This window comes from Balaenoptera musculus, chromosome 14 (genome assembly GCF_009873245.2).
Source record: "Balaenoptera musculus isolate JJ_BM4_2016_0621 chromosome 14, mBalMus1.pri.v3, whole genome shotgun sequence".
Classification (NCBI taxonomy): domain Eukaryota; kingdom Metazoa; phylum Chordata; class Mammalia; order Artiodactyla; family Balaenopteridae; genus Balaenoptera; species Balaenoptera musculus.
Window position 1 is genome coordinate 20686612 of NC_045798.1, and position 16892 is coordinate 20703503.

The 16892-nt window shown below is 42.3% G+C and overlaps 1 protein-coding gene across 6 annotated transcripts in view; it reads left to right on the forward strand.

The window, feature by feature from the left end:
• The first annotated feature begins 2191 nt into the window (after positions 1-2191).
• Positions 2192-16892, forward strand: part of EIF4ENIF1 (eukaryotic translation initiation factor 4E nuclear import factor 1) — a 41419-nt gene continuing 26718 nt past the window's right edge. For 2 of the 6 annotated variants that reach the window (XM_036874838.1, XM_036874840.1), the window contains exons 1-3: positions 2192-2274; positions 3416-3538; positions 15511-15584. In XM_036874838.1, the coding sequence (XP_036730733.1) occupies positions 3416-3538; positions 15511-15584 (197 nt within the window). In that variant the 5' untranslated portion in view covers positions 2192-2274. Of the gene's footprint in view, positions 2275-2363; positions 2458-2602; positions 2760-2924; positions 3002-3415; positions 3539-15510; positions 15585-16892 lie in introns of those variants that run through there. The other 4 variants (XM_036874835.1, XM_036874836.1, XM_036874837.1 and 1 more) reach the window with 3 other exon arrangements.

The window sequence follows — 16892 nt, forward strand, 5'->3', positions numbered from 1 at the left end:
CTGAAAGTTGGGAGTCCCCTTATGCCAAATTTTGAAACAAGAATTTGAACCTAAACCAAGATCTTACAAATATTTAGTAAAGAAGTAGAATCTTTTTTCTCTTACTCTCTCAAAGGGGTTCCCATACTGATATTTGAAAATTCATTTTCGTTGCAAAAGGGGGCATTTAGAATTATAAATTATCATTCCTGCCAAAGAGAATAACATTCAAAAGTGACAATGAAACAAGGATTTGCAAGCATCTAGCTTTTACATGACACAGGTGAAAGAAGTTCACAGATGCCCTCCCTTAGTAAATGATTACCTTTATTCCTAGGTAATAATTGTCTTCTCCTTTAATAAGGTCAGATTAAGGCTTTGAGAGGTAAGAAGTGAGTTGACAACACGGTTCTACAAGACATTAAAGAAGATCCTGGGGGAAGAGTACATCCTCCATAGGAGAGACCGGAGGACCCAGGAAATGAGCTTCAGGCCAGGCCTTTATCATAATAGCTACAGTGCCTTGAGCACATTTCATATATGGCTGGTGGTAATTTAAAAATATGTCCACAAATTCTGTGACACTCTTCACGTATAAAAGGTGTAGTCTAAGTCCTCTTCCCTTGAATATAGGCCAGCCTTAGTGATGCCTATCTAAGGAACAGCATGTGGCAGAACAGAGTGACTTCGAGGCTAGGCTGTGCAACTGTCTGGCCCTCTCCTAATTGGACACTTGCCTGGGAATCTAGCCACCATGTTATGAGGGAGCTCAGGCCACAGAGAGACCAGGTTTAAGTGTTCCAGCAGTAGCTCCATTGGTTCCAGCTGACAGCCACCACCAACCACCAAACATGTGAGTGAGTGAGCCATTAGATGTTCCTAGCACACAGCCTTCCAGCTGATGTTGAAGGGAGCAGAGACCAGCTGTCCCAATTAGGACCACCACAAATTACAGATTTGGTGCAAAATAAATGTTGGGTTAAGCCATTAAGTTTGGGGATAGTTTGTTACACAGCAAAAGATAACCAGAACAGTGGTTTTAATGTTATCTCTTTAAAGCCTGAAAAGTAGGTACTGCTATCTCTTTTTGATAGATGAGTAAACAGGTTCAAAAAAGTGAAGTGACTGGCTCTGGTTTCACACTGAGTGGCAGAGCCAGGATTTAAGAGCTTCAAAAAAATAGGCCTTCTCCACTTCTCCACAGTGGCTAGCAGAGAGAGGATAGTTGTGAGAAACTCATTTTATTCATCATTACAGACGATAAAGTTTTCATAATTGTTTTGTCCGTTGCCAATACTCAAGGACGGGAACTTAGTGCTCAATCACTGCCCAATCGGCTGATTTCACAAGTGAAGCTCAAAGAAAGTAGGCCCCTTCAAAGAAATGTAGACTTCGCTATACTTTGGCGTGAAAAATTATATTTTCCTCCACAGCCATGTATCATTCCACGGTCCCACGGGGCAGAAACCGGCTCACACGTGATCTCCGTCAAACCTTTCCTCCCCGAATGGCAATTACTCTCATTTGTTCACAGAGGAGGGAAATTATATGCGCGTCTGTGTGGCCGTCAGCCGGTCTCAGCACTACATACTAACCGCCTGACATTCGCAGTTTCATCTTTTCACCCAAACGCACTTGCACTTCTTCCCGTGCAGGCTATGGGGCGGGAAAGAACATTTCAATGAATTTGTCAGTCGCCAGTAGCTCATTGAAAAGCAACCGTGGCAAGTTTGCTTATTAATGCAGCAACGCGTAATCTCGCTTATTCCTCATACATAGAGACCATTTTAATAAGAGCGAAACTCATAAATCAGAACTTTGCCCAAGATTACACCACGAGTAAAAAAAAAGAGCCAAGGTTCGAACCCCAACCGGAAGGCGCAAAGCCCTCAAGTTCGCCTAACTCAGATTCCCGCTGCCGAAGCCCCAGGGTTCTCCGCCGACGCGAACCGTGCAAACGCAGCGGGCGACCGCGGCCATCCTCCCTGGAGAGCCGCCGGGCGGGGGTCGCGGGCTTCAAGCTCCGCCCCGCCCCGAAGCGCGCGTGGGAACTGGGCGTCCTCCCCGGGGCTGCCCACGACGACCGCCTGCGCACACCTGGGAGGGCTTCCGCGGCACCCGGCCAGGCCTCCTCCCCCTGCCGCCATCCCCTCCCGGCCTCCGCCTCCCCGCCGCCGTGCGTACGCAGGGGTCGGAACCCAGGGAGCGCGCCGCGATGTTTCCTTTTTCCGGCCGGCACCGCCGCGGACACCTCACATCCGGGCGCGCGTCGGCGAAGGCTGCGCTGGGGTCCGGGTGCGTGGAGGGAGTTATTAAGGGGGAAGGGGCCAGGGAGGAGGGGCGGAGGGTTGGGCCGCGGTTACGGCGGCTGAAGGGAGACAATCCGAGCGGGTGGGGGGGGGCGAGAGCGAAGGCCGCGCGGAGCAGCCCTCGGACCGGCGCGGGCGGCGGGCAGGGGAGCGGCGGCCGAGGCACCGAGTAAGGGTCGGGTGGCGGTGGGGGCGCCGGGATTTGGGGCGCTGCGCGCCTGGGCCCGCGGGAAGAGAAGGGGCGCGGGTGCGCTGCGCCCGGGTTCGCGGGCGTGAGCGCGAGCGCCGGGGCGCGCGCGGGGGCCGGGCAGGGGCGCGAGGCCAGCGGGGCGGCCGGCTGGCAGCAGGCGGGCTGGCGGGACCCGAGCCGCCGGGCCGGGGCGGATGGCGGCGGGCCTGTATCGGCTCCAGCTCGGAGCGCCCGGGCCGGGGGATTCGGCCTCCCCGCTTCCTCCGGCCCGCCTCCCCTTCGTGAGTACTGTCCCCGCCCTTCCTCCGAAGGAGGCCGCTGGGCCGGGGCCTGCGCGAGAGGCCGGGGGTTGGGGTCTCGGCCAGGGGAAGCTGAGTTTTGGAGCTGAAGCTGGCGCTCGCCCCTTCCTTGCCAGGGGCTCCCCTGACATGTCCACAGGTGCGGCTGGCCTGGTGAGGGGCGCTCGGGCCCCGTCCCCAGTCCCTGGCCTCCGGTAACAAGGGGCAGCTGGCGCCGTCCATTGGCAAGTGACAGGCACTTTACCATTGCCCGACTTCCCGGATCCCCAGCTCCAGCTAGTCTCCTACCTGCCCCCACTCCGAGAAACTTCCCCACTACTGCCTGAACGGCCCTCACGGGTGGCAGCGACTAATGTTGGTTTCTTTTTGTATTAAAACTGCTTAAAGGCTGGACCCTGATTTGGGCATGTTGCACTTCTGCTTTCCTTATCCTGTTGATGCTTAGAGCTCTTTGCTAGAAGAGGTATCTAAGTACCAGTGTTTCTGTTTCCAAGTGGGTTCTGGTTTATAGCGTAATTGTTGGGTGAGGGTTTTTTAAAGGTAGTCAGTCTAAGAGATATGAATTTCCATTTCTTAAACAGTCAGGACTTGTGAAAATTTATTGTTCTCGGTGACAGTTTTGTGCTGATTTCTTCCAGATGCAAAGAACTGTAGACCTAGGAGCCATGGATAGAAGTGTGGGTGAAACAGAAAATGGAGATGCCTTCCTTGACCTGAAGAAGCAACCGGCGGCCTCCAAATCCCCGCATCGCTATACAAAAGTAGGCTTTGTTATTAATGAAATAGTGTTTCTTTATAGGTGAGGAGGTTAGTAACATTGTGTAGGAATTTCATTAGTATTATTTAAAGTGGTAGTCTCATTCTGACTCACTATGTGAACTAAATATTAACTAGATTTAGTAAAGCATTGCTTTGAACTTTTTTCTGCAGTGTGAATACCCAGAGTTTAAACTAGAATTTGCCTCTAAGTAGCCTTCAGGTGAAGGGAATATTGGCTCGATATTCCCTGTGTGAATTTGTGGATCAGTATATGTTGGCAGACAAATTCTGTAACAGCTGTGTAATTGGTGTGTTATTGATTTACCTTCCATAGAGTAAGGATTTCAGCTCTGGGATGCCTCACAGAAATCAGTGTCCTCTGTATTGATGTTTCCTTGAGAGGCGAACTCCCCACAGGAATACTCTTTGGTGTGCTTGCCTAGGGTAACCAGATATTTTAATTCTTTTTTTTTTTTTTTTTTTTACTTCCTGTTATAAAATGCATATGGACTCAACAAAAGTTAAGACTTCAAGCTAAAAACTTGTGGTGATTTAAAACTCCTCCAGATATCTGCTCTTTCAGGGGGGTGGGGGAGGAGGAATCACCTCAAGGTTGTATATTTATTGAAGCTATTGTTTCACTGTCCTGTGGGCTACTGAACATTTCTGAAGAGGTTGACCGGAGCAGTGAATTCTTTCCTAGTCCACTGAACTGTGTTGAGCTGGAGTACATAAAATGTGCATGGGACTGTTGACGGGAAGGGTTGTGTCCTAGTTGGGCCCATATCTATTACTTCCCTGGTGTGAACCCCATCAAGGATTCTAACGTGGTTATTGTCCCTGGCTTCCCAAGATACTGATTGGTTAGTATTTTAAACTCGGGCCTTGTTTGTGTACTGATGCTACTACTCTTAACTGCTTGATAAACTATCCGATGCTATTGGAGTAATATTCATTTTTAGCATAAAAAAAAAACCTTGAGGAAAAGAGTGTTTTCAGGTGTAAAAGAGTTTTGGTTAATTGCTGTGTTAATACAATCTGTTTTGGCATGACAGAATGTGAGTTGATAGAAAGCACTTTACTATTTCATTCAGATTTGGTCTTCCCAAATATATTATAGTTTCTCTCAAACCTGAGAGTGATTGTATAGTATTTCACAACTTAAATTCATTACCTAAAATGTTGACAGGTGAAATCTGAATGGAGAAAAGCTTATTAAATGAAGGGAAAGTGATTTGAACTGCTCTTATTGATATAAACTCATGTGAATTCAGGTCTCCCAGCAGTTTTTGAATAAAAGTTCTGACTGGTACTTTACGTGTAGAGTCCAGGCATAGAGGCTTTTGAATCACTGTCACACACTCATCAGAGGGTAGCATGTATATTTCATCTTTAATGTATATCCATCTTTATGCATAAGTCATTTTTAGGAAGATATTATGAGCCTTTCTTAGTGTAGAACTTATATATGTCTACAGTAAAGACTGAGAAACTCAATATTGCCCATTTTTGACAATCCAACCTCAGAATTCTGCCATGCTTAGATAAATGTGCCTTAAAGAAATTTTTAGGTTGACAGTTAAGCTTACATTCAATGGTCTTCTCTCCCCAATTTAGTTAGAAATAGTTTTACTTTCCACTTCATTCAAGAGTACTTAGTTAATGGCAATTTTAGGGTCATGTTTAGGCAGTGTTGGAGTATTAGGGTAGTGCTTTCATATATATGTTTCTCAACACTCTGGTAATTTTATGTGGGATTTGAGGCAAACTAAGCCTTTTTCCTTTTGAAGGAAGTTTGAAACAGTCCTATGTTCTGAACACTATAATAAATGTTTTTTGGTTTCACAACTGGAATAATATTTGAGCCATCGTACTCCCTTTTTACATATTGGGATCAAACTATTGGAATAAATAAAGCATTTAGTAATGTTTCTGCCGCTTCAAGTTCACAAGCTAGAAAGTTTAGAAGCAGTAGAAGGAAACTGTCCTCAGTGATTTTTGTAAGTGATGTCTTTTCTGAAAACTTTTGTAATTGAGGGATTTGTAATTAACTACAGGGTCAGAAAAACACTGGCCAGATGAGAGGGTTTCTTAAGCTTTGACCCTTCTCCATTTAGTAGTATTCAGTTGTTTTATGGGATAATGTGAATAGTCTGTTCAGAATTCGAGGTTTTTTTTCCCATGAAGGTGGAGGAGTTCAGATGTTTGGCGAGTGCTTTTCAAGGTAACAGACCAGAGTTTCCTGTGTGGTAGGACATCCTTTAGTCCAGCTTGCTTCTCAAACTTTAATGTGTCTGGGGATCACCTATGAACCTTGGTGAAGTGTGAATTCTGATTGTTAGGGTAGGGGTGGACTTGAAAATTTGGCCTTTTAACCAGCTCCCAGGTGGTGCCCATTCTGCTGGTCCACTGACCATGCTTTGAGTAGCAAGGCTTTAGTCTTCTGTGGAGAACTTGAAGTATGGTGTTGATGTTGTCAAGCAACTCAGGTGCATAGTTACTCCCCAGGGTTCAGTTGGTGTCCATTGTGCTTCCATGAATGTCTCAGGAACTCAAGTTAGGGTCACATTGGGAATTTTCAGGCCTACTCCTAAGCCTCAGTGATTATTAATTTGGATGGTTATGAGTAGCTTTATTATATGCACCTGCTATCCTGAGGGTCTTGAGCCCTTAATTTATAAACCCACTCAGGTCCATTTTGCCAGGCCAGATTCCTAAGATCAAAAGCTATGTTTTGGTAGTATTTAAATGTGCATTTTTCTAAAGTGATTGCATTATGTTGAAGGACTTTGGGAGGTTATAGAGTGGGGTCTCACATCAAAAGTCATGGATTAAAAATGGTTTAGACAGCGGTTCTCAAAGTGTGGTCCTCAAAACTACGATTTAGTATCATCTGGTAAATTGTTAGAAATACAAAATCTCGGGCCCCATCTCAGAGGTATTGAATCAAACTCTAGGGTTAGGGCCAGCCATCACCGGCTGAATAACAAGTAATTCAGAGAATTCTGACTCAGATTCAAGTTTGAGAACCATTAGTTTAGAAAACAGGAGGTAGTGAGGCTTATTAGTGGAAAAAGTTTGGGACTCATTCAGCTTTTTCTTACCTTCATCAGTGGTCCTTGTTTACCAGTAGTTGACATGTAGTACCTGCTCTTCTATTAGTGATACCATCTTCTGCTTGAAGTACAAAATAGAAATGCTTTGGCCTGTCCCACTATTCAGATCCATGTTTTTTCTTCAAGCGAACAGACTGATATTCTTAGATCACAAAGTATTATGTACTTTGTGCTGTTTCTCCTTTGCTCCTGTAGCTTGCCACTGACTCCTTACTGAATGCTGTCACCTGCCAGTTGGACACGGAATAAAAGCGGAGGACACTCAGAATATTCCGCTTGATACTGACCAATGTTAACCATGCATGTTAAATCTACCAGCAGAAAAATAGGTGTTGGATTATCTGAGTTACCTGTGTGCTCTTCGTTGCCTTGACTAGTTATAGATTGGCACCGTTTTATTTGTCATTGTAGGGATCTTTAAAGGAGGCCCCCCTAATTTGTGGCTGATGGGCAGTTGGTCACAGTGGTACAGCCATGTTTGTGTCTTTGCTTTGTTTCTTTGTTTTGTTTTGTTTGTTTTGGCCATGCCACACAGCTTGCAGGATCTTAGTTCCCCAGCCAGGGATTGAACCCGGGCCCCAGCAGTGAAAGCACCAAGTCCTAGCCACTGGACCACCAGGGAGTTCCCTGTCTTTGCTTTAAAATCATTAAGAAAACAGACAAGCAACTGAAGTGGACTGATTTGAGTAATCCTTCTAGCCTTCTTGGAGAGAATCAGTTGCAAGACTTGAAGTCAATCCTTTGAGAATACTCTTTGGTTTAAATTCTAGGTTGAAATCAGTAGTCTGATGGTCAGTTTTTGCTATACAAAGATCTCGTTTGATAACTTCATGGGTATCTCATAAACTGAGTTGAGTAGTAGGCTCTAACAGGTGGCATTTCAGTGAGGCACTTAGCTATAAACTTCTAAGCTAGTATAAAAATAGGGGTGCCTGTTTATATGGGGGAAGGCAGAGTTATGGTACAAAAAATCATGATACCATGTTAATGTTTCAGCTTTCCAGAAACCTAACTGGAAGTTCTTAGAGGGGTCTGGCTGGCAACACCATAGATACTGTCTTCTGACTACTCTTTCCTACCTGTTCTGATTTTAAGTCATCTTGAAAAATTGGGATTAAGGGCCCTTGCCCCCTTGGGTATCCTCTCTTCCTTCCTCATGGTGGGAACTTCTAGCTAGATAAGGAGCCAGTCATTTCACAATTGGAATGTCTGACATAGAAATCTGTGGTTCTAGCACCCCTTCCTAAATCTTTGGTTCAGGAATGGGTGCTGTAAAAGGAGCTGGCCTAGGGGAAGCCTGCCTGAGGAGGTGGCAGTTTGTTCAGGGTTCCCAGCGGTCCCACTGGACTGGGACAAACCCAACACTGAGTGACAAAGCTGCTGGGAAGGATTGGGCACCTTCCCCTGTCCTCTCAAGAGAATCACTGGAGAGGAGAGGATAAGGGGCCACTGAGCCCCACTGCCTGGTTTGGGATCCCGCACTCTTCCACCTACTTAACCTGTGTTGCCTTCAGTCATATTCTCAACTTCTCTGACTCTCATCTTTTTCCTCTGTAAAATGCAGATAGAATAGTATCTAACCCATAGGATTTTTGTGGGGAATAAATGAGAAAATGAATATCAAGTGCTTAGAAAAGTGGCTGGCACACAATAAGTGTTAAAAACTGCTTATGATGTAATAAAGGTAGGGGGAGATACTGAAAGATAGCTTCTTTAGATACCAACTTTAGATCAAGGTGCTTATTTTCTAAATGTCACAGTAACCATCTCCATTTTTTTTTTTTTTTTAAAGTAAGACCTTTTTTTTTTTTTTTTAATTAATTAATTAATTAATTTTTATTTTTGGCTGTGTTGGGTCTTCGTTTCTCTGCGAGGGCTTTCTCCAGTTGTGGCAAGCGGGGGCCACTCCTCATCGCGGTGCGCGGGCCTCTCACCATCGCGGCCTCTCTTGTTGCGGAGCACAGGCTCCAGACGTGCAGGCTCAGTAGTTGTGGCTCACGGGCTTCATTGCTCCGTGGCATGTGGGATCTTCCCAGACCAGGGCTCGAACCCGTGTCCCCTGCATTAACAGGCAGACTCTCAACCACTGCGCCACCAGGGAAGTCCCCATCTCCATTTTAATATGAAACCAGAAAGCACTATGAAGATGTAATGCTACCACCCTAAAAATGATTTTCATAAGTTTCCTTCTGGTACTTATTTACCTGCTTGCTTCATGTTTTACATTGCTTTTATCGGTTGTGTGAACGCATTTAAAAGCCAAGGTTTATTTTTATTGTGTTGGCCAGATCAACAGAAAAAGCAGGGTTTCCTTTTTTTTTTTTTTTTTTTTTTTTAATATTCCCATTTTCTTAGCTTCACATAAATCCTTTCAATAGAAGAAAGTCTTTGCATCAAATCAGCCACCATTAGAGGCTTGGGTGAATCCAGGTGCTGAGCCCTGCTTATCAGCTCTGCAGGATCCAGTTTGCATCCTGACCTGCCTGTAAGAACTGTTCTAAATGGTGCCACTTTGGCAACAAACCTCATGAATGGGGGATGGTGGAAGGTATCTCATGCACCCCCTGTGTCATTCGTTCACCATTGCCCTGGCTGTCATCTATGAATGCCATTACCCCATTGTGATCTATTTTTAAAAGCTTTCTGAGCCTTTCAGAAAAGTCATGTGACTCATGGATTGAAATATCAGGTCGGTCAGCAACCATCTGAGAGCCTGATGGGCCAAGCCCAATGTTTGTGGGTGTGTGGAGGGTGGGGTCTGGAAGAGGAGGTCAAAGGGGTACCCAACCCAAGCACTGCTTCAGGGACATCTGCCTTCTTTAGGAAGAGCCAGGCACACATAGGTGAGATACTGGGGCACTTCTAGGGTGCTCAGACCACTAACAGTAAAATAAAAATATCCACGGTAATCATAAAAAATTGGGCTTTTTACTCTGTGAATTGAATTCAGCTCACGGAGGTAAAGAACATTTCCCCTTTCATCTCCTTATATAAGTGACTTGTGTGAAATTCTATAACGTCAGATTGTCATCAGAATGCATAGCTGCTTCTGCAGGGGATTTCTGCAGAAAGAAACTGTATAAGGATTTAACCACTGTTGCTTTGGGCTTATACTCACATCATTTGCTTTCTGTTTTAATTCTGATCACTGAAAGTGGGTGTCCATATTAGTAATTCCCAAATAGACTGTTTGGGAAGGCTTGACACATTTTCTTTAAGGAAGGCTGCTAAAACTAAGAAAATGTGTTTATACTTCCTTTGGTGTGGGACTCTTAGCCAATTAGCAGCTTGTTCTTGCCTGGTCAGGTTTTAGTAACCTATGCAAAAATTAAGGTCTCTGTTGATAACTCTTCTCTTGTCCAGATGATAATTTTAGCAAACTTGTTCACGATGTAAGTTTCTGTGGATTGTCAGGACTCTACAAAAGGGTAATCTCACATTCCCTCCTGAAATACTCATAGGGAAGGAGCACTCCCAGTTCAAAATGGGCACTTTGAAGTATTTTGCCTTTAGCCAAACTTGAAGGTTTTCTTTGAAAATATCCCAAAGGGATTCCTTTCCAGGAATAGTTGCTGTTAGGGACTCTTGAGATGGCAAGTTCAAGAAGACTTCTTTTGAGAGATTGGAGAGCAGTGGGGCCAGGGACCACAGTCATCTGCCTGTGCTAGCCACTAAGCCTGGCACACAGGAAGTGTTCTGTGGACAGTTATGAAAGAGCAAACTTTGTGTTGACTTAGTTTATGGTTTCTCTCCTCCCCACTTAACTGGGGGATCCTCTCAGGCTGGGATACCATCTTAAGCAACTTAAGACATTGCTGAAGGTAACAGGTTTAGTTCTCTAAACCCAATGAGGAGGATCTCATTTTTCCCTAAATGTTGGGGTGGACCTTGGGCCACATTTTGAGAAACGTGATTGGTTTAAGGCACTACTTTTTAACCTCTGTGGGGTCCATTGGAGGTCTTTGGATAACCATTGGAGATGAACACTCATTGCAGAAATTGCACAAATGCGTTTTGTGTATGGTTTCCTTGATGCCATGAAACTGGTTTAAGAAGCCCTGCTCTCAAGAACAGTACCTGTAGTTTGACCTAGATGTTTAAAGTTATTCCTAGGAGCTATTCAATCCAAGAATTGTTTTGTTTCCCCAGTTCTCAGCCTACTAATAAAGAAAATTGCTCTTCATCCTCTGTAGACAAGTGGGCTGTGTTTTGGACATTGCATTTGGTCAGAGGCATACCGTGGCACAGTCGGTGCTGCTGGCATGGTTGATGCCTGTGTGCAACTCGCCCACTGCTCCACTTTGTGCTCTTACAGGCCTGCCAAGTTTGTACATTGAGCATTCACAACTAGAATATACCAAGCGTATAAAGTCAACAAATAAAACTGGAATAATATGGGAGGGAAAATTAAAACATTTTTACCAACCTGAGCTACTCTTTTGTATCCAAGAGTAGTTGGCATTTATAAATCTGTTATTAGAGCAGTAAGTCTGTAACAAGAGAAATTAAACAAAACATTAACCTCTGGTAACTAAACCTCTTAGTTTAATTTACTTAAAATTTTTTTTTTTGAGATAGAATTCACATACATAAAATTCACCCCTTTTAAAGTGTACCATTTAGTGGTTTTTAGTAAATTCACAAAGTTGTACAACCATCACTACTATCTAATCCAGAATATTTTCATCTTGGCAAACAAACTCTACCCATTAACAATCACCTTATTCCCTTCCCCCAGGCCCTGGCAACCATTAACCTACTTTCTGACTCAATGGATTTACCCATTTTGAACGTTGCATATAAAGAGAGTCATACAGTATGTGGCCTCTTGTGTCTGACTTCTTTCACTTAACATAGTGTTTTCAAGGTTCATGTTGTACCATGTATGAGTACTTTATTCTGTTTTGTTGCTAAATATTCCATTGTATAGGTTTATCACATTTTGTTTAACCATTTATCATTTGATGGACACATGGGTTGTTTAAACTTTTTGGCTGTTGTGAATAATGCTGTGAGCATTTGTGTACAAGGTTTTTGTGTGAACATAATTTTTCATTTTTCTTTGGTTTATACCTAGGAGTGGGATTGCTGGATCATGTGGTAACTGTGTTTAAGTTTTTGAGGAACTGCCACCATTTTCCACAGCAGCCGCACCATTTTCCATTCCCATCAGCAATGTTAGAAGGTTCCAGTTTCTCTACATCCTTGTCAATACTTATTTTCCCTTTTTTTTAAAATAGCCGTCCTAGTAGACATTACATGGTATCTCGCTGTGGTTTTGACTTGCATTTGCCTGATGACTAATGATGTTGAACATCTTTCATGTGTTTGTTGGCCATTTGTGTATCTTTGGAGAAAAATCTATTGATCTTTTACCTGTTTTTTAAATTGGGTTATTGTCTTTTTGTTGTTGAGTTGTATGTGTTCTCTCTATATTCTAGACTCTTATCAGATACATGATTTGTAAATATTTTTTTCTGTCTTGTGGGTTGTCATTTCACTTTCCTTATAGTGTCATATGAAGCAAAAAAATTTCTAAATTTGAAGTCAAATTTATCTTTTTTCTTTGGTTGCTTAGGATTTTGTTGTCATAGCTAAATAACATTGCTTAATCAAAGGGCATGAAGATTTATACCTATGTCTTCTTCTAAGAGTTTTATAGTCATAGTTCATATGTTTAAGTCTTTGATACATTTTGAGTTTCTTTTTGTATATGGTATGAGACAGGGGTAAACTTTATTTTTTTGAGCAGTTTTAGATTTACAGAAAAACTGGGAACATATCTTATGTTGGTATGGTACAGTTATTACAATTAACAATGTTGATACATTGTGATTAAAGTCCATACTTTATTCACATTTCCTTAGTTAATGTCCTTTTTTTGTTCCAGGATTCCATCCAGGAGACCATATTACATTTAGTTGTCATCTCTCCTTAGCCTCCTCATTTCCCTTTTTTGTAAGGCTTTTTTTTTACCTTTGTTCAAATATTTTTTGATCCCCGCAAATAGAACATTTTGGTCCATCTACATGTTTTGCGGCTGTGTTAAAATTTTAATCTTTGCAAGTTGACTCCTAAATAAATAGATAAAATCATTAGCGTTTCAGCAAACAGCTGTAGTAATAATAGAGAACACCTATCACTTGGGCTCCCTATTATCATCTGGAGTTAAAAGTTTCAAACAGAGCCTCGTTGTTTAGAAACTTTTTGTATATTGAGAGTATACGTATTTAAGTATGAAATATATTGCCATTGGTTTAATAGTATACTAGGGTTCTTAGTTTAATATTCAGATTTGAGGATGGTGGAGCGAGGGGATATGTAATAATCTTTGGGTTGCTTCTAATAGCAGAAGATTGCTTTGCAGTGTTTTTTCCTGTAGTGTATAAGTATTTCCTATATTGCAAGGTCCTTCCTGTTTTTACTGGAAAATGTTTTAAGCCCTACTGTTCTTAGGATTTCTGTATTGTTGCATCTGCAATCATCATAACTACTATTGGTCCATCTTACCCAGCCCTCACCACCAAATTTGTGTCACTCCTGCCCTTCTGACACTGTGTTCACCATGCAGATTTCACTGGACTCAGTCTCTACTGGCAATTTGCAGGTGGTATGTCAGTACCTTAACAGCTTTTTCAGAATTTTGAGTAGCCTTTAGACATTTTCTTATATTTGGAATTCTGTTTATCTCAGACTTCCAAATTTTTCTAGGTATTTCTACCCAATTAATAAGACATAATTCATAAATGAATCCTAAATAAATGTAAATAATTGATATTCTGGTTTTAAAACTAAAATGTCATCTTGTTCTACGGCATTTTGCTATTTCTCACCTAATGGAGAAAACATTTAGGTGCCTCAGGTATCTGAAGATACTGAGTAATTTCATGGCATGCTTATATGCTGTGATTCCTGTAAGCTGAGAGAGTAACTCTATCCCTCCATATTTACCCCAAGATATGGGAAGCAGTGATCAGAGAAGCAGCAAGCATTCTGTTGTGAGGCCTGTGACGGGGGTGTTGGAGAGGCCACAGCACAGTGGTATAGGCTTTTTTGCAAGGCAGTTGTAGCATTTTACTGGTACTGAGAGTTTGGGAATTGCTGTTTTTAACTTTACTATGAAAATGTTTATATAAAAAGGAGGCAATGGTTTTGTGTATATGCATGTGTATGAGCAGGTGTGTGTGTGTGCACACGTGTGCATATATAACCGCACATATTTCCTAGTTCTGCTGAGAGGGCCTAGAAGCAAATGAGGATACCCAGTTCCCAAATCTTGATTTATTATACTATTCCTCACTTAAAGGAACTTGGATTTCTCAAGAAATGGCTGACTCTGGGGTTAGGACAGGATGGGTACAACATAAGATAGAAAGTAAGAAAGTGCTTTTAAAAAATGATGGGGCATGTCTAAAGGATGCAGGAGCCAGCTTGAAGAAACTCTCAATTTGAGCACCAAAATAATTAAGGACATTAATGAGTTATAGACCATTGGAAAAGCTGGGAATCTGTGAGCCCATGTCAATAATAAATAGGTAAATAAAAGGGGGAGAAGGGAGGGTTTGTATTTACAGTGGAATGCCAAGTGCCTGACTGGTAATTATGGAGGGAGGCCTACAGTTGAAAAATCAAGATTGGTTTGGCTCAGAATCACCAGTAGATGCTAAATTTAGGGGGAAATTTTGATGAAGGCCAGTATATTTGGATGATTTTAAAGTGTCTGCCCCACAGATTGCATACTGATTGCAAGTGGGAATGTAGTAACTAAAGAGTAAAACCGGAGAATACCTTGACCAGGTGGTTTACATCAAGTTAACATCACTGATGAGGGGCAGATGGGTGACATAAGCATCCAGAGGTGATGCTCTGAGGTGGACATCTCTTAGGTTAGTATTCTGCTCCAGAGATGCTTAGCCTCAATCTAATCATGAAGAAACATTAGACAAACCTAAAATGAATAATGTTCTCTTTAAAAAAAAAAAAAAAGTGGGCTTTATTCTTTAGAAATGCTAATGTCATAAAAGACAAAAGAAGTTGTAGAAATGTTCCAGATTAGAGACCAAAGAGACATGACAACCAATATCTGGTTCTATACTGGATCCTGTGTTAGATTCTAATAAAAGGTAATACAAAGGACATTATTGGGTCATTTGACAAAATTGGAATCCAGAGGGATAAAGTGTTATTGATAACTGGTTGTATAAAACTGACAGCACTTCTCAACCAGGTTCTGCAGAAGTGAGCCCTTATGCCCTAAGGCATCCATTGTATGTAATAGATTCTCTTCTCTCCTGTGCATCTAAAATGATACTGGCCAAGTATAATCCTTGGGAGAATGGAAAAATAGTCATTCAAATTATTTTCTGTAGGGCTTAATTCTCTCATGGAGCCACAAAAAAAAGGCTGTGAAAGAATATGCTCATTTTTAGGAAACAGGCACTGAAGTATTTAGGGGTAAAGGACCATGTACATTAAAAAAAAAACAAAAACTATCCCCTTGTAAGTTGGCATCTAATGCATTTAAGACCAGTCAGAATAGCTGAAGGTTTTATGTAAGCCTGAAGCTACCATGCCTTGATCAGCGTTCAGTGTTGTGGGGTATATTATTGGACAGAAGTTTATAAGAGAATGTATTTTAGCAATAAACTGATCACTTACGTTATTTGCCAGTTCTGCTTGAGCTTCTGGTGAGAACCTTGAGCTGACTCTGGTCCTTTCTGGAATAAGTCAGGGTGTAAATAAATAAGAACTGTATGAACTGCTTAAGGTAGACAGTCAGTTACTGATAACAAAAATAAGTTGAAAATATGTGGCCCAAGAAATATTGTTCAAAATCACCATATGATTTCTCTTTCTAGGAGGAGCTCTTGGATATTAAAGAACGCCCTCATTCCAAACAAAGGCCTTCGTGCCTCTCTGAGAAATACGACAGGTATCTGGCGGGGGTCAACTTCTTGTTACACCAAACTTAATAAATGGAGTTGTATTGTTTGGCTGGAATTACGAGTGGGGAGATTTCAGGGGTAATGACATTGGGCTTCCACACAAATAAATTGCACATAAGCTATGAACATGACTAAATAGCATCTCACTGCACTGTCTTCATCAGCTTTGTTATTAATTAGCTGAAATTCAGAGATTTAAGCTACAAGGAACTCTAAGGACAACTGAACCAATTCTCTTTCAACTAACTGGTGATGAAACTAAAACTAGAAAATGACACATTGGTCAAAGGCACATTGTCAGAAAGCAGAATTAAGACTTGAACACAGGAGTCCTGACCAGAGTCTTTTCTCTCTACCAGTGGTTTTTTGCACTGTGCTTTGAGGGTCCTTCAAGGGCCTGCCTGGGGCAGGACGATCAGGAGGACTCTGGGCCTTTTATCAGTCCCCCACCCCTCACGCCCAAACAAGAGAACCATTCAACCATTCAGATTTTTGGGGGTGGTTTGTTTTGTTTTGTTTTTGCCGCACTGTACGGCATGCAGCATCTTAGTTCCCTGACCATGGATGGAACCCGAGCCCCCTGCAGTGGAAGCACAGAGTCTTAACCACTTGACTGCCAGGGAAGTCCCCACATTAGCCCTTTTGCATCTTGGGCTCTTTCATAAGGTAGAAAGCTTTGGTTTGAGAAGGCTATAGCTAAAAATGGTCTGAAAGTCTCTTAGAATAACCCTACATTGCACTTCTTATGGTTATCTTAAGACTTTAAGGTCACTTCTTAAATATCAAGGTAGATGGTTCATATTGGCCCACATTTTTTTCATATATATAGTGTTTAATTTTTTGGTAGAATAGCACACGCTTTTTTAAATTTTGTACATGGACAGTTCAGAAGGTTGCTGAATCTGGACTCCTCACCACTTTCCCCTGGTGAGGGTGATACTTGAATAATGGCGATTCTAATTAGTTAGGAGTTTTTGCTAAGTCTCAGATTAGCTGGGGGTTTTCTTTGTTTTTGTTTCGTTTTTTCTTCATTAAAGCTGTAAAGGTTTTTTATGCCTCAAATTTAATTTTCTTGTTACAGCTGTTTCTTCTTGGCATAAAATAGTTATCATGGGCACATATTCCCTTTGATTCTGAAGTGGAGACATTGTGCCTAATAATAATAATGAAAATAAGAGAGATGGAGGAAAGAGTTTCTCATCCTAGCAGAGCTAGAGTTAGGTACCAGATCGTTGGGCTCCAAAGCTTCTCCTCTGCACACTGCACCACCTGCCACCCCATCATTAGCGTGGGAG